Genomic DNA, 19,709 nt, shown 5'->3' with positions numbered 1-19,709 from the left:
GTACAATCTCGTGCAGCTTGTATTGACTTGGTTTGCACTTGGTAATCTTTGGCTCACATTTGCGATAATTATCCAATATCTACCAAGCGTCTTGCTTCGCGACTTTTCGGATGGATGGCTCGTCGCGTTTCATTATGTGAATCTGGTGCTAATGTGGCTGTATGGATTCTTTCTAGCGCTCCAGTTCATTTTGGCACTTGGTAACCGACCCGTAAGCGAGACATTCGCTTACATGTTATCTTTTACTGTATTTGGCGTCCTTGGATCCTACACACTTACCATTTCGCTTTGGATGACCATTCGTTCACTCTCACATCTCGCTGCTGAAAATAAACCTGCAGTGGATATTGTGCTAAATAACACAACGGCCGTGCTGATTGCTTCTTTAGCCGCAATGTACGGCATTTATCTTATTGCTTCCTTACTTTACCTAGATCCATGGCACATGTTCACGAGCTCCTTTCAATACTTTTTTATGGCACCCTCATTTGTCAATGTTATTAACGTTTTTGCATTTTGCAACCTTCATGATGTTAGCTGGGGCACGAAGGGCTCAGATAAAGTCGATGCTCTCCCTAGCGTCACGACGACGCAAGAGTCTCAACTGAGTGAAGATATGGCGGAAGAAGTGGCTTTGCAGCAAGATGACCTTGATTTGCGTTTCAAGTCTGTTGTAGAGCGCGCGATATCCCCAATTCATTCAAAACGAGAGCGAATCTATCCGTCTATGGACGATAGCAACAAGACATTCCGAACGCGTCTCGTTGCGTTGTGGCTGCTCACAAATGCTATTCTTGTGGCTGTGATAATGAATTTATACTTGTTCAAGCCAGGAGAAAATCTCGGCCAAGAAGTTGAAGAAGGGCGCCACAACCAAGAGCTTTATTTTAAAGTTACTTTGTGGTCAACATTTGGCTTAGCGTTCTTCCGCTTCTGCGGTTGCGTGGTGTTTTGGCTGCATCGACAGTGCACACGTTGGTCACGCCATACGTAGGTAGATGGTATGATATTACATAAGAATACCCACTCACATCCCATCAGCATACGAGTGCTCCCCTAGCTTCGGTTAGTCGGCGTGTAATTCGGGTTTGAGTTAAGCTCGTTTTCCATAACATGTCGAAAGAATCTACCAGAGTACCAATGGAATCTATGCCTAAGATCTTGTATGGAACAGCGTGGAAAGATGCAAGAACTACTGATCTCGTCTATACTGCATTCAAGCAGGGATTTCGTGGCGTTGACACTGCGGCACAGCGTAAGCATTATCGAGAAGATCTTGTAGGTTTGGGAATACAGAAAGCATGTGAAGACCTTCGATTGCAACGTTCAGATATATGGATTCAAACCAAGTACGTCATATTTTTGTATGCGTCATGTGCTGACTTTAGATTCACTCCGATAAAGGGCCAAGATCCAGAAGGATCCATACCGTATGATCCTGCAGCTAATGTGGCAGACCAAGTCTGTTCCAGTTTTACAAACAGTCTTCACAATCTTCATCCGGGTTCTGACATTCCGGACATCCCGAGTTTGATTGCAAAGCATGCCGTCAGAGTGAAACGCAATACTGAGCGCGAAGAAGCTTCTCTCCAAGATGTCTATATTGACAGCTATGTATTGCATTCTCCACTTTCAACGCTACAAGCCACGCTAGAAGCTTGGGCCGTGATGGAAGCATTGATCGATGCTGGCTTGGTGCGATACATTGGATTTAGCAGTGCGTATATGTTTGGGCTGACTCAACAGACGTATATGACCCTGAAATATTTTCCGTACTTTTCCAACAGGCAAGAATCAAGCCAAGTGTATTGCAGAACCGATGGCATGCATCAACCGGCCATGATGTGTCACTATTGAGCCAGTTATCCCCGATTCTCTCACCCAACACGTTTCCTGCGCCTGTAGATCTCGAATCTCCTGATCCTAAGGGCGTTATATATCAACCATTTTGGACACTGACGGGGAATCAACGCTTGTTGCAGTCTGAACCAGTGGCGGTTTTGTCCGCTGAAAAAGGACTTACGCCCGCACAAGTTGTTTATGCATTTGTGGCGCAAGGTATGGGCCTCCCCGGTCTTTCGACATGTGTTTTGAGTGGAACGAAAGATTACGCGCACATGAAAGAGGCTGTTCAATCTGTTGAACTAGAACCGTGGGATGATGAGGAACTCGCGTCTCTAAGACGCGAAGTATATGGCGAATAAGATCGTCTTGTGACACTATGTTTTTATGTTCTTGATTGGATTCCGTATGGTTACTTTTAGACCTCGAACGTAAAGATAATTCGTTGCCTTGGAATACAACTCGAGCTTATGTATAAGTGTGCCATGACATAATTTCTGCAACCGAGGAACTGGGGGGAATGGGAAGTAATTATGTGCGCATGAGTGGAGAGTGTTCACAGACCTTGACGTCCCTAATTGCCCATCCTCTTGGGCCTCACCGATCATTACATCATGCTAGTACCTCCGCCGAATTTCGGCATGGTTGAGGAAAGCTTGTATCGCTCGGGACAGCCTGACCAATTGAATTTTCCCTTTCTCGAAAAGCTTGGACTGAAAAGTGTGATCTGGCTCGCTCCGGAAGAGCCTGAAGTGGGCTTGTACGTGTATGAAAACTAACACGACAGTCAGCATTTCTGTCATGACCAGAACATTGAGATGCATCACCTAGGCGTTCTATACAGCACGAATGCATGGGACCCAATCACTGAAGAAATTGTGCTGCAGGCTTTGCATTTGCTTGTTCAACCATCAACGTATCCCTGCTTGGTCATGTGCAACCTGGGTAGACATCGTACTGGCACAGTCATCGGATGTTTGCGCAAACTGCAACATTGGAACTTGAGCGCAATCTTGGAGGAGTATCGCCGCTTTGCAGGTCCTAAAGTGCGCGTCATGAATGAACAGGTTCGTGCACACTCATTCGTCTGACGACATAAAGTTTATTGAATTGTTTGATGAAGAACTCGTTTTTGGTGAGAACCAAGCATAAATAGGTCGATTTCATGACTCATATATACCCTACAAATACACGTACATGCTAGCTCTTGATCTTCATTTCCATCCGGAGCCTAACATCAATACAAATTCATAGATTGAAAACGTAACAATCGCGTTGGGGATCACACGCATCAAGTGGGCACTGAGACCACCATAAAATGCCAATGCACCTTCCTCCTTCAGAACAAGGCGGAAGGTCTGGATTAGACTCTGGTACTTGCGCCCACCTTCCTCAGGCTGCTGGCGCAAGCGGGTGCGGATCACTTCGTGTGGATACGTAATAATAGTGGCAATGAGTTTTGCTGATCCTGCAGAGCTGATTGTTTGGAACCAAGACGGTTTCTCACAAGGATCTTGGGTACGTTTGAACTGTTCGTACAGAACCCACTGAATCGTACTTTCTGACACGCCCAAATAACTTGCACTCAGACCTTTATACAAACCACGAATCCCCTCGACTCGCAAAATCTGTGCCGTCATACTGAAAGCGTTAGTACTTGGATGTTGTGGCGGCGGTATTGGTTGAAAAAATCGTGCTCGTACTGGAGTTGTTGTGTACATCGTGCGTCGTGAGAGGCCTTTAGCGGAGGACGCGTTTGATGGTACCGTTGCAGACTCAGAAATTCGTGCTTTGCTTGAAGCCATAAACTTACCCACAGCAGCCGCCCTTATTTGTCTGGATTGCGCTTCTCTTTGCTGAGATTCCAGTTGAAGGCGTGTCTTGACAACCCAGATTGGATTCGTCGCTGTGGCTGTAATAATCCCTGCTATTGCCGCGGCTGTCAAATGAATCAAAGAAGAATCACATTCGAAAAAGTCTGAAAGGATCCGCTTTCCATTGCCGTACGTGTAAAAGTTGATCGCTCGAGCTGGAATTACACCCACGAGTGTAGGACCAAGACCTTTAAACAAAGCCTGAGTACCTTCACGCACAGAAATTTCGACTATGAGTCGCCCCGTATCAACAAACTGAAGAGCACCACGAGTACAGAGACCTAGAACACTACGATGGCTTTCTTCCACAGCGAACCGACCACTGTACAAATTAGACTGTAATCTCGTCTTGACAACATCCAACGGTGATGTAATGATGGCTCCACACATGCCACCTGCACCACCTGCTGCAAAATGAAGCCATGGTGGAACTCTGCGTTCGTTCCGACGCTTTGGATAATCTCTAGCCGATCGGCTAGGGAATGTCGTTGACATGTAAGTCTAAATTGTTGTTGGGGTCTTGGAAATTCAAAAATGAAACATCTCGAACCAGAAAAAAATGTATCATCGTAAGAATCGCTAGCAAACCAAAAAAAAAAAAAACCACGTGGACGAAAATTAACCTTAGACCCAAGCACACACCGCCTTTTTCATATCACCCCAGTATTTTCATCCCTCTCTGGCCACATGTGCGGAATTATCGCGATACTGTTGCAGCAGGGGCACGTAGCAACAGAGCTACACGAAGGCTTGGGCGTCCTTCAGCATCGTGGACAAGATGCGGCTGGCATCGTGACATGCGGACCTAAAGGACGTTTCTATCAAGTGAAAGCAAACGGTATGGTCCGCGATGTATTTGAGCCCAGTAATATTGCCAATTTGGTTGGCACAATGGGCGTGGGACATGTCCGTTATCCAACAGCAGGTTCATTTGCACATGCGGAAGCCCAGCCGTTCTATGTTAACAGTCCGTACGGTATTGTACTTGCACACAATGGAAATACCGTGAATCAAGACCAACTTCGGACCATGCTGGATTCTGAAGCCCATCGTCACGTCAACACAGATTCGGACTCGGAGTTGTTGCTCAATTTATTTGCGCATCACTTGCAGCGTACTGGCAAGTTCCGCATTAATGAAGACGATATATTTACAGCTCTGCAAGCGATGATGAAGGAAGCTGTGGGTGCATATACGTGCGTTGCAACACTAGCTGGTTTCGGTATCATTGCATTCCGAGACCCGCATGGAATCCGTCCATTGGGTATGTGTAAGCGCAAATCGCAGACGCCGCAGAGCGAAGGTCACGGCTATGATTATTGCTTTGCTAGCGAAAGCGTTGTGGCTGATTCGCTTGGGTACGAGGACTTTGAAGATATAAACCCGGGAGAGGCTGTCATTGTGACCCCTAAGAATGTGACTCGTCGCAAGCTTGTAACGATGCCCGCCCCTAATACATTTACGCCAGACATTTTCGAATATGTATACTTTGCACGCCCGGACAGTGTTATTGATGGCGTAAGCGTGTACCGTAGTCGCATGGCGATGGGTGACAGTCTTGCTAAACAGGTCGAAGCAGAGCTTCTCGCTAAAGGTGAGCGTATCGATGTGGTCATCCCCGTGCCGGACACATCTCGTGTCGCCGCTCTGCAACTGGCTCAGACACTGCAAATCCCATACCGCGAAGGATTTGTCAAGAATCGTTACATTGGACGGACCTTCATAATGCCAGGTCAAAGCTCGCGCCGTAAAAATGTGCGTCGCAAGCTGAATGCCATGGCGCTTGAGTTCTCTGGGAAGAGCGTCTTGCTTGTCGATGACAGTATTGTTCGAGGCACAACATCGCGGGAGATCATTCAAATGGCTCGTGATGTCGGAGCGAAAAAAGTATTTATGGCTAGTTGTGCGCCTCCAATCCGCCATTCAAATGTGTATGGCATTGACATGCCCAGTCGCAGTGAGTTAGTTGCACATGACCGATCCGTCGAGGAAATTGCCAAGACGATTCAAGCTGATGCTGTGATTTACCAGTCTTTGGAGCAACTGGTTGAGGCTGTGCGATCATTGAACCCTGCGATTACCAAGTTTGATTGTTCTATTTTCAATGGCGAGTATGTAACGGGGGGTGTCGACGAAGCCTATCTTAGCACGCTCGAAAAGGCGCGAGCCGACCACGAGCAGGCAAAGAAGGCAGCGCAACAGCTGATGACAACGAGCCAGTCCACATCGGAAAGTGTCCTAAGTTGTAGTGGACCCATGAATGGTGCTGGGGACATTGCTCTTCACAATGGACGCACGCGTTAATCAACGACTTTTGTGCCATTCTAGTATACATATAGATACACACAGCCTATGTCATCTAGCCACGACAGCGATCCCACCATCCCTGGTTGTTTCGATCCGCATGGGAATCAAGAAAGCCTGACAACGTACATAGTCCATCTTTCCTGTCTTCGCACTGCGACAAGCCGCTGAGTGGCACAATCGCATCATTCAGCTTCATGCGCAGGTATTGTTCAGGTGGATATGCTTTGAGCGGAATCCGACGATGCTCCAACGCACTGGGAGGTGGAACTGGTGTCGGACAGTCAAAGACTTCAAACACCATCCTTGCACCGAATGGCACAACCTGAGACGTGCGGAACGCACGGTGTTTATCATCAAGCTTAGGCGGAATTGAAAATTCCGCTAGGCGAAGCGCTGCGAGGACGCTAGTTAGGACTGAGTCGTGCGTGAAGTCCGCATAGATTGCGCGGTCCACGGGAAATAGGTCTGCGTGAGCATTGAATGTGGCATTTTCTGACGTCTGAGTCGTCGAATTCCACGGAGTCCGAGTAAGACGGCTCACAAACTCATTCAGCCAGCCGAGACCCATTGCCGGACCAACCTGATTCCCAGGACCATAATCAAAAAAGAAACGCTTGTCCCATGTAAACTCGAATCCAAGCCATTCCTCTTCCGTGAAGAGAGAGCAGAAATCACTGCGTCCAAAGGCAACAGTATCATATGAGCACAACTGCTGCATCCCATACACTATCATGGGCGTGATCTCAGCGCCATGTACATATTGTTGAAGCCGTGCGGTAGCTTTGCCCAAGTACGACTCGATCCATTCCTGAATTTTGAACGAGTCGGCTGCGGCACTGCAAGCAAAGTTCGGCGCTAATGTTGTATTGAATCCAGGCTCCTCGATCTGAACTTCAAAGTCTGTTTTGTTCACCCATGAGTTACCCCAAAATCCTGTGGACCATGCAAGAGCACTGTCAACGATTCGTTGCTGACTTCCAGTCCGAACAAACAAGCGCTTGTTTTCGGCCAAATCTTTTTCAGCAAGTCGCCCATAGTCGATCGCAGCTTTGATACCAGACATGTGAAGCTGTTCACGACCTAGGGGGACGAGAAGCTCTTCGCCCAATTGATATTGATAAGTATTAAGAAAGGCCAGGGGCCCTGTAAAAGACAGTGGCGCCTTCTCGCCTTTTGGCTTCGACGCAAGCATGTTTGCCACCAGGGAAGCCTGCGAGCCACCTGTAGGATAACGCGATCCATGTCGGTGTAATATATGAACTTGAGACAGAGTACACGTGCCGTTCGCCGATACAGGCGTCGCTAGGAACCGAGCATTGTCCACATTGCCGTGTTGAGCGGAATAGTATGGTGACAAGGGGCCCATGTGTCGGAACGGATTGAACTTGTCAAAATGCGCAAGAGCCGTTTGAATCGGCTCTACACCGCGCGTGGGTGAAGCTGCCGGCTTCATGTCATTTGCAAAAGCGGCCGGGGCACCTGAGGAGTACGATCCGGGGTAACCGATATAGGTTGGAAATGCATTTGGTTTCATTGTCTCAGTCTTCGGTGCTGACTGCTTCAACTCACCGTGGGGCTTGTTTGGCCACAACGATGGCTCATTCTCCGACGGACTAAGTGCAAAAGAGAACAGCGCCGCCAGAAGAAGTGCGATCAAAATCAAACATATAATTTTCAGTGTGACGCGTCTGTGCGTTGGAAGCCTCTCGAGCCGCACAAGCCATTCTGGACGTCCTGTTTGTTCCAAATCCCCATGGTTTATGACGGCACGCCCATCACGCGCGGGCTGTATGTCCTGCGGTGGGTGACTTGGTTCGGAATGCATAATAGGACGACCGTATTCATCAGCATCAACATGATGTGATCTGACGTGTGAGTGTGTGACTCGTCGATGCATCTGCACGTACATGAGGGTCTCCTGCTCGGCAGGATCGTAATTTTCCAGGCTACGGCGTGTTCCGCTCATGGTCGCACCGAGCTCCTAGACTTCGGGTCGACGAGCTAACTGTCTCACAGCTTCTCAGATAAGGTTCGAGCATCAGACAAGGGTAGTGAGTTGCCGATGTAGTCACGTGAACTTTCACACCGCGTGTGTCGGTGAGCGATTGTGTTGGGAGATTGATACACACCAACACATACACGCTCAGAGCAACTACTGACATGGCGTCGATGCTTGGGTACGTTCCAGAGTCAGCTATCTGACGCAGACTCTCGCGTCCGGGTGTATATATTTCAAAGAAAAGCTTGTCAAATGGAGGAAGTCGTGCTTAGTACGTACACGGTCGTGGTGAGATTAACATAGTCAACTGCGGCGACTCGCCGAATCGACGTTGGGGAGCGGCAACTTGCGCGTGGCTGTGAGGATTCCTGACGGCGAACTTTTCGAGGAGTGGCTTGCTTTACACAGTATGTTGTCAAAAAAAAATGTTCATATACATGAATCTGACATGCAGCTGTCGATTTTTTCAACCACCTGAATATTTTGTACGGGACACTAACTGAATTTGTACGTGTTAACAAACTTTTCTCCTTTTCGTGCAGAGTCGAGCCTGACTATACAGTGTACATCTCGCGAGTGTCCTGTGATGTGTGCGGGTCCGCGGTTTGAATACCATTGGCAAGACCCGACGTCAGTCAAATACCGCCGCTCAACACGACTGTCTGCGCCTGATTATATTGAGTGCCTGCTGAACTGGACACAAGCACAGATCGATGACGAGACACTTTTCCCAGTAAACAGCAGCACAGACTTTCCACCCAACTTTGTTGATCGCGTCAAAGCGATCCTACGCCGTCTTTTTCGTATCTATGCACACATATACAATCATCACTTTGCCCAAGTTTGCGCACTGAGATTGGAGGTGCACCTCAATACCTCATACCGCCACTTCTTTCTCTTCGTAAGCGAGTACAAGCTGGTTGATCCTAAGGAAATGATACCACTTGCAGAGATCAATGATGCCATCATTGAAGAGAATGTTCAGCAGTCTAGATAGATTCCCGAAGTACTACCAGCGCACTTTCAAGAACATCCATTGCCTCATCGATCTGCTCCTGTTGTACGTTGAGACTTGGCACAAAACGCAATGAGTCATGGCCCGCCGTGAGGAAAAGGACGCCTCGCTCACGCGCCAGCTTCACAACCTGAGCAGCATGTGCAGCGTTTCGCATGCTGAAGCCTAGCAGTAGACCTCGACCACGAGGGCAGGTCTCACGTTGCACGAGATCATCAAACATTTCGCCAATCAGCCTGAGGCGTGATACAAGGTGCTCTGACATAGCTCGAACATTTTGGATCAGACTTGGCTCGGATAGACGCCCAAGAACATGATGAGCTATCCTGCACGTAAATGGACCACCACCGAACGTCGTTCCATGGTCACCTGCGACAATCGCCTGTGCGACGTGAGGACGCATCAGCACGGCTCCAATAGGAAACCCGTTTGCCAGCGGTTTAGCCATTGTGACCATGTCTGGATGTGCCTCGACTGGCATAGTTGAATGGCACCACATGGTGCCAGTACGGAACAAACCACATTGGATCTCGTCATAGATGAGCGTGGCGCCGACTTGCGTGCATCGTTGGCGAAGAGCCTTAAGCCAATCAACTTGCGCAGGAAGAATCCCGCCTTCTCCTTGAATAGGTTCGACGATCACACCTGCCACATCATCGCGTACGAGAGACTCAATTTCACTCATATTGTTGAGTGCGCCTACACGCACTTCGCCGATCAAAGGCATGAACGGACTTTGGTACTTCGGATTCGGTGTTACAGATAGAGCACCCATGGTACGACCATGGAATGCGTTTTGAAAGGCCACGAGCACCTTACTGCTGGGCTTGGCCACTTTGCGCGCAAACTTAAGCGCAGCTTCGTTGGCTTCCGTTCCGCTGTTGGCCACAAAAGTCCGCAAGTCTTGTCCCTGCGCAGCTGGTGGCGCATTCCTTTCAAGACCCAGTCCACCGTGTTGACGCGTCATGGCTGCTAAACGGTATCCAAGCTCTCCACTCCATTCGTTAAGGAATAGATTGCTGCAGTGAACCAGCTGTTTCGCTTGCTCAGCAGCAAGCTCGGCGATTTGATGATCTGCATGCCCGAGTGAATTGACAGCAATACCTGCCGTAAAGTCTAGGTAGCGACGATTGCCTCCATTTTCTTTGGGAAGCTTGGCGTACAGATCCATACCTCGACCGTGCGAGAACACAACAGGAGGGCGCACATACGTTCCAAGCGTTGTTTCACTGAATCGATGTAGCATGCATCCCAAGTCAGAAGAGGGCGAAGTGTTTGGCATGTCAGGATGAGTTGGCTTTTTGTACAAAGAGCATGGTGCTCGTCCTGTTGCATAGTTTCGTGCTAAGATCGTTCGTCCTAGTTGAGCTCGGCGTATGCAAGACATCACGAGACGGAGGAAGAAGTACACGCACCGATGCTAAATTCTGACCTAATTTGAGCAAAAGACACTTAGGAGATTCGTCATACCTCTCCACCCCTTTTAAGCTACACAATTACGGAAAGACTCGATATGCACGTTAATGCCCAAAGATGGCAAAAAAAATCTTTTAAAATCTAACCGAGACGACGCAAGACACTCTCACGTTTGCGCTGATTCTCTGTCAGCCCATTTGACCATTCTGGAGCATCATTCTGCTTATCTGTGCGCGTTCCCAGCCGGATGTCTGTCGCAATCCGCTCAACGCCCATAGCATGCACAGCCTCGTGGCATCTTTGCAATGCACGCCAGACTGCCGAAATTGGCCCCTCTACGTTCGTTCCATAGCCACTGCATATATTAGCGAGATTAAAACATACTGAAGCTGCACAAGCGTTAAAATCTTGATGAACGAACTCACCTCAAAATGGATTCCCTCATCGGCCATTGAGCTTAATACTCGCTGGCATTCGGCGATATACGCACCCACCGATGTGGTCGCTGTACCAATAGGAATTACTATCTTGTTAGAGATATAGAGGGAGTCACATACAGCAAAAGTCCCTGATGGTGAGAAGTGCTTGATCACGTACGCCGCTGCATATAGCTCCGTTGCTGGTGCCGTCATACTGTGTGAAATAAAGTTAAAAGTGGCGGCTCCAGTGCAGGCTTCGACCAATGCACGTGATAAGTACGTGTCTCATCTGCGCGTGGACGACCATGCGGGCGAGACAAGATTTTTTTTTGTTAGGGTGCGTGTGGCATGCGGCCGCTACATTCATTTTGAATACTTTGATTTTTTTTTTTTGCGCGCGCACTGACATCGTGTAACAAGGATCCTATGTCGGATCAAGCAGATGCAAAAAACTTTTCGGCGCTGGGTATATGTACGCCTCTTGTCCGGGCGTTGAGGATGGTGGCCATAAATGTGCCGACACCAATTCAATCAGCATGCATTCCGGCGATTTTAGAAGGACGCGACGTGATCGGAGGTGCGGAGACGGGTTCTGGTAAGACGCTTGCATTTGCTTTGCCAATTCTACACAATCTATTCAAAGACACGGTCGGTGGATATGCAGTAATATTAACACCCACTCGCGAGTTGGGTGTGCAGTTACACGAGCAATTTCTTGCGGTTGGTCAAGGGAGTCGCATGGGGCTGAAGTGTGCGCTTGTTTTGGGTGGTATGGACATGACTAGACAAGCGAATGAGTTAGGAGAGCAACGGCCACATATTATTGTGGCAACGCCTGGTCGCCTTGTGGACCTGCTATCTTCAGGAGCGGCTCAGGAGTGGGGTCTTGAGCGATGTAAATTTGTCGTGCTTGATGAAGCTGATCGGCTCCTTTCACCTACGTTTGCACCTGCACTTGCATACCTGTTTTCGATCCTGCCTCCTGCACACATGCGCCAGACACTGCTATTCACTGCCACGCTAACGCCAGAAATTGAACGCCTTACAGAAAAGACGCCAGAGCCAGGAAAACTACCGCCTCTGCTTCGAAAGATTGACATGGACACGTCCACTCCAGACTCCCTCATACAACAATACACACTTGTACCGTCCCACATGCGCGAGCCGTATCTTGTGTATTTGTTGAACAATCCACCATGCGAAAACAAGGTCAAAGTCCATGCTGAGTTGTCAGATGTGTATCGAACTCATAAGGCACCGAAAATAAAGGGCGGCGAAGAGCCTTCATTTCCTCTTACTATCATATTTGTATCTCGATGCAAAAATGCTGAGCTACTATCGCGTATGCTTACAGAGTTGGGCATACCAAATGTCTCCTTACATTCAATGCTTCCTCAGTTCACACGTTTGCACAATCTACAAATGTTTCGCGCGCGCCGCGTTCCGATTTTGATATCGACCGATGTCGGCAGCCGTGGATTGGATGTACCTGATGTGGAACTCGTCGTAAATTGGGATGTACCGGCCGCGTGGGAAGACTATATTCATCGTGTGGGTAGAACAGCACGAAAAGGTCGACGTGGCTGGGCCGTCAGTTTCGTCACTGAGCATGATGTCGAATTGATCCAAGCCATCGAGGCTAAAATCCACAAGAGACTAGATGAACTCGAATTGCCTGAAGCACAAGTGCTTGATCGTCTCTCACATATTTCAGCTGCTAAGCGTGTGGCATCGATGGAACTGCATGACGAGAAGTTTGGCGAACAGCGCGAGCGAAATAAGCGTAAGGCCAAAATTGCACAGGGAGGTAAGCGTTCGAAACACAAATTAAGCGCTTCCTCAACCAATGAACCATGAATAGGGACCACGGCAATGGGGTATCATACTAGACTGATGTTTACTCGGATTACGATCGCGATGGCGCAGGTCGGGGCGGTAGTGGCTGAGTCTGTCGTGTCATAGAAGGAGGTGGCCTCGAAAAGTCAGGTGTCATCAAGCCAGGTGGTGGCTTGGAAAAGTCTGGCGGCGGCATGCCAGGAGGGGGCTTGGAGAAGTCCGGCAGCGGCACTCCAGGCGGAGGCTTAGAGAAATCTGGGGCAGGCATCCCAGGCGGTGGGCGCATAGCCGCGCCCCCCATGAAAGGTGCGCGGCCATTCGGCATGAGCGAGGGAGGAGGCAGTCTGTATGCCAATTGAGGCGCGACCAACTCCATGGGGGGCGGGAGACCTCGCTTCTGGTACTCCCTTAAAATGCTGTCTGCAATGGCTTGCATTTCATACGGAGAAATAGATGCATAATAGTCACGCACATTCTGCAAATGATTTCGACCGCAGTTGTGAGCTTTTCGAACTGATGTCGAGTCGTGAGTCAAAAAAACATCGCAGTAGTCTTTCGGAGGTTAGTTCACAGATGACGTACCACAATAGTGCTTTCCCATCCTATCTTTTGAAGGGAAGAAACAAATTGCGTATCTGCTTATCGCCCTTGCTCGCGTTGCAGTGCTGTTTCAAGCGTCGATTAAGAGGGTTGAGTTTCGCGTGCGGCGTCGAGGAATGTCTAACGCGATGAATCAAAAATAATTGCAGTGACGCACTTGACTAGTCTGGGTTCCTTCAGACCCTTGTCCAAACAAGTGGGGGGATTCGATGGGGCAAGCTACCCAATATATCCAGCCTCCACATGTCATAGTTTGGCGAACCGCGTGGAACCGGATCTGGTGAGAAGCATTCGGCTTGGCTTGCCCTCAGGCAACGTATCATGTCGGCCCACTTGCTAGCACACTTGCAGCATGGCCTCGTAAGAATATCAAAAGTATCTCCTCGTGTTCTTGAAAGTCCTCCGACGCAGCCAAGGCGTGCGAGTGTCGCACTAATTTTTCATGTACGGCCAACGGCTGAAGATGAGGCGTGGCTCCGAGCTAAATGGCGGCATGGTCAAGTGATGGAAGAGGACTCTCACCTGTTTCCATCTACCATGCAACAGGATGCAAATGGAAAAATGGGCGTGGATGCACGCTTGCGCCAATTCTTTGCGCTACCCTGGGTGCAGCGCGGCACGCCTGAGCTTTTGTTCATTCAACGTGCTGTGCGCCCGAACGACAATTGGTCCTCTCATGTTGCATTTCCTGGCGGTCGGAGAGACGAAGAAGATGAGAATGGCTTATACACGGCAATGCGTGAAACATGGGAAGAAGTGGGCATCGATCTTGCCGACAAAGAGTTTCTTCATGTGGGCCATTTAGAGGACCGAGAAATCACAAGCAGTCTCGGGAAGCGTTTGCTTATGATTCTGAGTCCCTATGTATTTATACACTTTTCTCCATTCTCTCCTGTGCCGAATTTGCAACTGAGCGAAGTTGCTTCCCTGCACTGGATCCCGCTTTATCTGCTCTTTACACCTACGCCGAACTGGGGCAAGCTGCATGTTGAAGTCGCACGGCATATGCCACAAAACTCCAACATGCGGTTGCTTCTTGGGCTCTTGATCGGCAAAATGACGTTCCGCACTATCCAGCTGCCTAATGCACCAACGGCCATGGCGTTCAAGGAAGCCAAGGACATTTTTTCTCTACCGGAAAAGCCAGGCTTGCCAGCTAATGAGGAAGCAGAGGAAACACACCTGCTTGATGAATCCCAGCGTGCGTACCTCGCAGAAACGACCCCCCAATTGCAACTTTGGGGTCTCACGCTGGGCATGTCTCTCGACTTTCTCGCCCACATGGCGACGTACCAGAGGGAAAGACATGCACATGAAGCATTGATTGTACATGCGGTCAAGTCCGTCCTTTCGCACTCTCCTTCGTCGTGGCTATTTGGCTCACCAACTGCAACCTCGTCTGGGGTAGCATGTAAGGCACCAAGCATAGTGGAGGTGTTCCCTCGTTTCGGTTACCCGGATATCAATTTTTGGATTTGGATTTTTGGTTGGCGCTATCGAGCCATTTTGCGTAAATGGGCACAGTGTATCGGAACTGAGTTAGAACGCCAGGCTCATTGGTCGGGTCTCACTCTCGCCGCATTCTAGTACGTGCTTGCGCTACACATGTGCCGCTACTAACCGCACCATAGTTCATGTGTCCGTCGTGCCTTGATCGTTGCTCTGGTTCTACGGGCTATGGGCATCGTAAGCCTTGTATCGTTTGGTGCATGGGCCGGTTGGCGTCGCATACGAAACCCATCTGCAGCTTTGTTGTCATTTTAGTTCATTCACACTGATTTTAATCAGCGTCCAACCCGGGTTTGATACATCTAGGTTGCAAAGCTTACTTCATTTGTTGAGTTCCTCCGAGCGTTTCTGTAGCTCCTCATCGGCTGATTGTGAAATTTTAGAGACTGCGACTACAAGCATACTTACATTTCGGTGCCTCCAACTGCGATGCCGTTTGCTCGTCAAGCTTTTGGATGCCTGGTGGCGCATGGATAGCGCCACTTACAGCATCATGCTCGTGTGAATCAGCACGCGGGTTGTTGTCTCAACCGTAAGTATCCTTTATTTCACATACCTTTTGCTGGATGTGGTCTATGGTTAGTGCTAGTAGACTTACTGAATATGGAACGAAGTATCCTGGCTTGACATGTTCGTCTCAACCAGGTTCAGTGGCTGTGCGTAAAACGTTTGACGGCGCACGGTCGTTCGGCAGTAAGCTTGCGTGATGGGGTCAGGAAGTTTGCATCACGTGAGAATACGTGTCACCAAATTCACGTATGTGCATGCTAGGGTCCATTTTAATAGGCAAAGACAACTGCAGCATGCATGTATTTAGCGGTAATGGTTCCTAATATAAACCTACCGAGCAGGGTTTCCTCTGGTGAACAAGACTAATTTGAATAAGTGCCAATGTATACTCAAACGACGTGAATCACTCCCACCATGCATTGGCTTCAGCTTTTGGTGTGGGTGATAGGCGTAGTTTGCTGTACCCAAGCAGGATGGGTTCGCCGTGACGATTCCGACGGTCATGAAATGCCAGACACGGCAAAGGGGCTTCCCAAGATCCATCATGTACCATTTGCTGGTAGTGATAATTTCCCGCACAGCCCTCCTTACCTTCACAGTCCCAACACCACGGGACGTGGGGTGTGGGCTGAACCTGTGGAGCGCGCGCGCAACGCGCTAGCGAAGCTGAGTATGGATGATATGGTTAAAATTGTGACAGGAACTGGGTTTGGTAACGGTCTCTGTGTGGGTAACATTGGCCCCGTTAAAAAGATTGGGTTTCCTGGGCTGTGTGTGCATGACAGTCCCACGGGACCGCGCGGCGTAGATCTTGTGACGGTGTTTCCTCCTGCCATTACTGTGGGAGCAACCTTCTCCAAAGACTTGATGTATGCGCGGGCCCAGGCGATTGGTGACGAGTTCCGCACGAAGGGCATTCACGTGCACCTTGGACCTATGGTCAATGTCATGAGAGCACCCTCTGCTGGGCGTAATTGGGAAGGGTTTGGTGCGGACCCTTATCTGAATGGCGAGGGCGCACACCATCATGTGCGTGGTATCCAGTCTCAGGGCGTGCAGGCAACCGTCAAGCATTACACCGCAAATGAACAAGAGCACTTTCGAAATACGGGCTCATCGAACGTAGATGAGCGCACAGAGCGCGAGATCTACATGCATCCGTTCATGCGGGGAGCCTTTGCAGGCGCTGCGGCATTTATGACTGCTTACAACCTTGTGAACAACTCGTGGTCTTCACAAAGCTCACTTCTTATCAATCAGCGCCTCAAGACAGAGCTTGGCTTCCAAGGTTATATTATGACGGACTGGGGTGCGCATCACTCGGGCGTAGCATCAGCTCTTGCTGGTCTTGATATGTCGATGCCTGGCGATGCACATTGTTGTCAGGAACTTCATACGAACTCTTCTTTCTGGGGGCCAAACTTGACGCACGCTGTATCCAATGGCTCTGTCCCAGAGTGGCGTGTACGTGACATGGCGACTCGTGTTCTTGCAGGCTACTACTTGGTAGGCCAGGATAAAGATTTCCCTAAGACGAATTTCAACTTCTGGGACATCAATGATCCGATGACGAACGCGCACGTCGATGCCACCAAAAATCACAGCATCATCGCTCGTGACGTGGTGAATGCTGGCACTGTTTTGCTTAAGAACAAGAATGAGACACTGCCCCTGAAGAAACCCAGAAAGATCGCAATCGTCGGCTCTGATGCCAGTCCTTTCCCACTTGGTCCAAACTACTGGGACGATCGGATTGGATGGCCGTACGGTGCCCTGGGCGAAGGCTGGGGCTCTGGTTCTGTGGAATATTCGTACTTGATTTCGCCCTACGAGGCACTTCAAGCGCGTGCCCGCAAGAACAATACCGGTGTGAACTGGTCGTTCGATGACTTTAATCACGAGAATGCAAAGAAGGTCGCAAATTACACAGATGTGGCGCTCGTGTTTGTGACGTCCTTGTCTGGTGAAGGATTTGGCTCTGTCCCGAAGTCGCATCCGCAGAACAAGTCGGCCAACATGGGAGATCGAAACAACCTAACGTTGTGGAATAGTGGTGAGCAACTGATCAAGAGTGTTGCGTCGGTGAACAACAACACGGTGGTCATCGTGCATTCTGTCGGTCCTGTGCTGATGGAAGACTGGATTGAGCACCCGAATGTCACTGCGGTGCTTTGGGCAAATTTACCTGGCTCTGAAAGCGGCAGCTCAATCGTCGACGTATTGTACGGGGACTACAATCCTTCTGGTCGTCTTCCGTACACTATAGCCAAGGAGCGCAAGCACTATCCGGCCGATGTAATGTACAACAGCAAGATACACCAACCTCAGATCAATTTCACCGAGGGCCTTATGGTTGATTACCGCTGGTTCGATCACAAGAATATCTCGCCTCGCTTCGAGTTCGGCTTCGGTCTCTCGTACACGCAGTTCAAATACCACAACTTAGATGTTGCCTACGTGGGCGACGCGAAGTTAAAGAACTGGAATGACCACTGGGGTCACAAGAATGCCACCACTGGACTGCCGTCGTGGCTGTTCAAGAACGCCTACAACGTTACGTTCCAGGTTGAGAATACCGGTAAATTCGACGGACATGAAGTGCCCCAACTGTACGTCGGATTCCCTAAAAAGAGCGGCGAGCCGCCACGTGTGCTACGAGCATTTGATCGTGTGTGGATTCCTGCCGGCCAAAATCGCACTATATCACATCATCTGAGTCACTATGACCTTTCCATTTGGAACACGTCCACACAACAATGGCTGCGTCCAGACGGTAATATTCGTCTCCATGTTGGCGCCTCATCCCGCAACCTACACTTGCACAAGGATCTTCCATAGTCGTCTTTCTTAGGCACGCTTTTGCATTTTTCGCGCTTCTAATGCCTCAGACATGGGAATGCTTACTGCTGAAGCATGCAATGGATTCCCTTTGTTCGTATTATGCTCATAACTCATTGACGCTTTGTCAAGCACAGGTGCAGATACCATCCGTCCTTTCGGCGTGCTTGACCATGCACCGCCGACGAATGAAGCTGCAGAGCGGCGTGGTAATGCTGTTGTAGGTGCGGGCACTGTCGACATGGATCGTCGGGGCATGCCTATACCGATTGGCTTAGGAGGCACAGCAGGTGGTATGCGCGACAAAAGCCAGCGGCGGACGCGGACCGTTGGCCAGAACAAAGGAATTCGCGCTGGTAAGAACAGGGACAGATGCGGCTCGTGTGTTCGACCGTGCATCGTAGAGGGAAGCATCGCAGTCTGCGCACCAAATGATGTGCTTTGAGGCTGTGGCACGGCTAGGTAAGCGAGTAGCGTACAAATAGGAAATACAAGCATGAAAAGCATCAAATTGAGAAGACCGCTAGGGTGGAAGAAAGAGATCATAGTCGATGGGATGCCAAATCCCATGAGAAAAGACCAGTGCGACTCGGCGAAGCGCAGCCGCTTTTCCAGTGGCCAACCGCGAACGGACCAAATTTGCTCGAAGCAAAAAAATCCATCAACAAAGCTCATAACCAGGAAAGATAAAATGCGACCCACGACGGGCAAGTTTTGCAATGCAAAGCAGATCAATGAGTAGTTAAGAATTAACACCGTGCGGACGGCGTATTCGATCCATGCAGTCTCACTCCCGCCTTTGGGATGCGGCTTGATACCTTGCGCCATGAATGCAGCTTCAGCGATGCCAACACTCCATGTCGAAGCGATCAAATAGCTTCCAGTAATTAGTGGGTAAAGCCAAAACACATTCCCCACAGAGCCGAACCATGTGGAAGCAGACGCGTCCTTCCGATCCGTTGCATGAGACATGTCCGGCCATGCACTGTCACGGTTCGAGGTCATTTCCCATGTGGGTATCAGAGACAAACTGCATATATATACGACCGTGCAGATAATCCCGCTCAGAACCAGTCCTTTGAGAATGCCGACGCGCAGCTCGTGTGATCTGCGCTGTGAGTTTGTCCCCTCTTTGTCGCATTCACGTACGATTTCATCAATAGTACAGCACCTCCAATGCTGCTTGCATCAACGAGTCCCCGCCATGCCCACTTTGTGTGTAATACGGCGGTCTTTTGCACGCTGACTCGAGGCCCTGCTTCGCTAGGTCCTTTCGAGCTCCATACACCAGATCCTGTCAAAGCAAGACCATCATCATAGTTTTCATCGAGTTGAACAGACACGCTCTCGTCTGTATCAAAGTCCACAGACTGAAGAGCGCTTCGGTTCCGACGTGACATGGGCCGTGCCCCGACGCACCTTGTATGTAGCAAGCAGACAAGGCCAGGGTCGAGGTGTCATTCTAGCCCTCAAGGAGGAGGTACTTTCGTGTAGCTGACGTAAGCATCGACTCCGAAACTATGGGCGCGTCGTGTATAATTTAT

At 49.6% G+C, this 19,709-nt stretch overlaps 15 protein-coding genes across 15 annotated transcripts; 8 read left to right on the top strand and 7 right to left on the bottom strand.

The window, feature by feature from the left end:
• Positions 1 to 151: 151 nt before the first annotated feature.
• Positions 152 to 994, top strand: MGL_2467 (uncharacterized protein; the record flags this gene model as incomplete). Its single annotated transcript, XM_001730619.1, has 1 exon — positions 152 to 994. The coding sequence occupies one exon, from the start codon at positions 152 to 154 to the stop codon at positions 992 to 994; it is 843 nt and encodes a 280-aa protein (XP_001730671.1).
• A 119-nt stretch (positions 995 to 1,113) lies between these two features.
• MGL_2466 (uncharacterized protein) lies at positions 1,114 to 2,204 on the top strand (the record flags this gene model as incomplete). The annotated part of the gene is made up of 3 exons (XM_001730618.1): positions 1,114 to 1,349; positions 1,389 to 1,717; positions 1,747 to 2,204. The coding sequence occupies 3 exons, from the start codon at positions 1,114 to 1,116 to the stop codon at positions 2,202 to 2,204; spliced, it is 1,023 nt and encodes a 340-aa protein (XP_001730670.1).
• Positions 2,205 to 2,456: 252 nt separating this feature from the next.
• MGL_2465 (uncharacterized protein) lies at positions 2,457 to 2,673 on the top strand (the record flags this gene model as incomplete). Its single annotated transcript, XM_001730617.1, has 2 exons — positions 2,457 to 2,602; positions 2,634 to 2,673. The coding sequence occupies 2 exons, from the start codon at positions 2,457 to 2,459 to the stop codon at positions 2,671 to 2,673; spliced, it is 186 nt and encodes a 61-aa protein (XP_001730669.1).
• Positions 2,674 to 2,774: 101 nt separating this feature from the next.
• On the top strand, positions 2,775 to 2,994 carry MGL_2464 (uncharacterized protein; the record flags this gene model as incomplete). Its single annotated transcript, XM_001730616.1, has 2 exons — positions 2,775 to 2,909; positions 2,944 to 2,994. The coding sequence occupies 2 exons, from the start codon at positions 2,775 to 2,777 to the stop codon at positions 2,992 to 2,994; spliced, it is 186 nt and encodes a 61-aa protein (XP_001730668.1).
• Positions 2,995 to 3,056: 62 nt separating this feature from the next.
• On the bottom strand, positions 3,057 to 4,211 carry MGL_2463 (uncharacterized protein; the record flags this gene model as incomplete). The annotated part of the gene is made up of 1 exon (XM_001730615.1): positions 3,057 to 4,211. One exon carries the CDS (start codon positions 4,209 to 4,211, stop codon positions 3,057 to 3,059), a length of 1,155 nt encoding a protein of 384 aa, XP_001730667.1.
• A 345-nt stretch (positions 4,212 to 4,556) lies between these two features.
• MGL_2462 (uncharacterized protein) lies at positions 4,557 to 6,020 on the top strand (the record flags this gene model as incomplete). The annotated part of the gene is made up of 1 exon (XM_001730614.1): positions 4,557 to 6,020. One exon carries the CDS (start codon positions 4,557 to 4,559, stop codon positions 6,018 to 6,020), a length of 1,464 nt encoding a protein of 487 aa, XP_001730666.1.
• Positions 6,021 to 6,075: 55 nt separating this feature from the next.
• Positions 6,076 to 7,557, bottom strand: MGL_2461 (uncharacterized protein; the record flags this gene model as incomplete). The annotated part of the gene is made up of 1 exon (XM_001730613.1): positions 6,076 to 7,557. One exon carries the CDS (start codon positions 7,555 to 7,557, stop codon positions 6,076 to 6,078), a length of 1,482 nt encoding a protein of 493 aa, XP_001730665.1.
• Positions 7,558 to 9,011: 1,454 nt separating this feature from the next.
• Positions 9,012 to 10,283, bottom strand: MGL_2460 (uncharacterized protein; the record flags this gene model as incomplete). Its single annotated transcript, XM_001730612.1, has 1 exon — positions 9,012 to 10,283. The coding sequence occupies one exon, from the start codon at positions 10,281 to 10,283 to the stop codon at positions 9,012 to 9,014; it is 1,272 nt and encodes a 423-aa protein (XP_001730664.1).
• Positions 10,284 to 10,594: 311 nt separating this feature from the next.
• Positions 10,595 to 11,085, bottom strand: MGL_2459 (uncharacterized protein; the record flags this gene model as incomplete). Its single annotated transcript, XM_001730611.1, has 2 exons — positions 10,595 to 10,808; positions 10,838 to 11,085. The coding sequence occupies 2 exons, from the start codon at positions 11,083 to 11,085 to the stop codon at positions 10,595 to 10,597; spliced, it is 462 nt and encodes a 153-aa protein (XP_001730663.1).
• A 285-nt stretch (positions 11,086 to 11,370) lies between these two features.
• On the top strand, positions 11,371 to 12,729 carry MGL_2458 (uncharacterized protein; the record flags this gene model as incomplete). The annotated part of the gene is made up of 1 exon (XM_001730610.1): positions 11,371 to 12,729. The coding sequence occupies one exon, from the start codon at positions 11,371 to 11,373 to the stop codon at positions 12,727 to 12,729; it is 1,359 nt and encodes a 452-aa protein (XP_001730662.1).
• A 49-nt stretch (positions 12,730 to 12,778) lies between these two features.
• MGL_2457 (uncharacterized protein) lies at positions 12,779 to 13,309 on the bottom strand (the record flags this gene model as incomplete). The annotated part of the gene is made up of 2 exons (XM_001730609.1): positions 12,779 to 13,260; positions 13,291 to 13,309. The coding sequence occupies 2 exons, from the start codon at positions 13,307 to 13,309 to the stop codon at positions 12,779 to 12,781; spliced, it is 501 nt and encodes a 166-aa protein (XP_001730661.1).
• A 320-nt stretch (positions 13,310 to 13,629) lies between these two features.
• Positions 13,630 to 15,072, top strand: MGL_2456 (uncharacterized protein; the record flags this gene model as incomplete). The annotated part of the gene is made up of 2 exons (XM_001730608.1): positions 13,630 to 14,894; positions 14,940 to 15,072. 2 exons carry the CDS (start codon positions 13,630 to 13,632, stop codon positions 15,070 to 15,072), a joined length of 1,398 nt encoding a protein of 465 aa, XP_001730660.1.
• Positions 15,073 to 15,138: 66 nt separating this feature from the next.
• On the bottom strand, positions 15,139 to 15,447 carry MGL_2455 (uncharacterized protein; the record flags this gene model as incomplete). Its single annotated transcript, XM_001730607.1, has 4 exons — positions 15,139 to 15,182; positions 15,226 to 15,342; positions 15,374 to 15,390; positions 15,416 to 15,447. 4 exons carry the CDS (start codon positions 15,445 to 15,447, stop codon positions 15,139 to 15,141), a joined length of 210 nt encoding a protein of 69 aa, XP_001730659.1.
• A 387-nt stretch (positions 15,448 to 15,834) lies between these two features.
• MGL_2454 (uncharacterized protein) lies at positions 15,835 to 18,165 on the top strand (the record flags this gene model as incomplete). Its single annotated transcript, XM_001730606.1, has 1 exon — positions 15,835 to 18,165. One exon carries the CDS (start codon positions 15,835 to 15,837, stop codon positions 18,163 to 18,165), a length of 2,331 nt encoding a protein of 776 aa, XP_001730658.1.
• A 274-nt stretch (positions 18,166 to 18,439) lies between these two features.
• MGL_2453 (uncharacterized protein) lies at positions 18,440 to 19,565 on the bottom strand (the record flags this gene model as incomplete). Its single annotated transcript, XM_001730605.1, has 3 exons — positions 18,440 to 18,585; positions 18,645 to 19,042; positions 19,315 to 19,565. The coding sequence occupies 3 exons, from the start codon at positions 19,563 to 19,565 to the stop codon at positions 18,440 to 18,442; spliced, it is 795 nt and encodes a 264-aa protein (XP_001730657.1).
• Between the last annotated feature and the right edge of the window lie 144 nt (positions 19,566 to 19,709).

The sequence above is a fragment of the Malassezia globosa genome, assembly GCF_000181695.2.
Source record: "Malassezia globosa CBS 7966 chromosome Unknown mgl_sf_5.2, whole genome shotgun sequence".
NCBI lineage: Eukaryota > Fungi > Basidiomycota > Malasseziomycetes > Malasseziales > Malasseziaceae > Malassezia > Malassezia globosa.
This window is presented reverse-complemented; position numbering and strand designations above follow the sequence as displayed.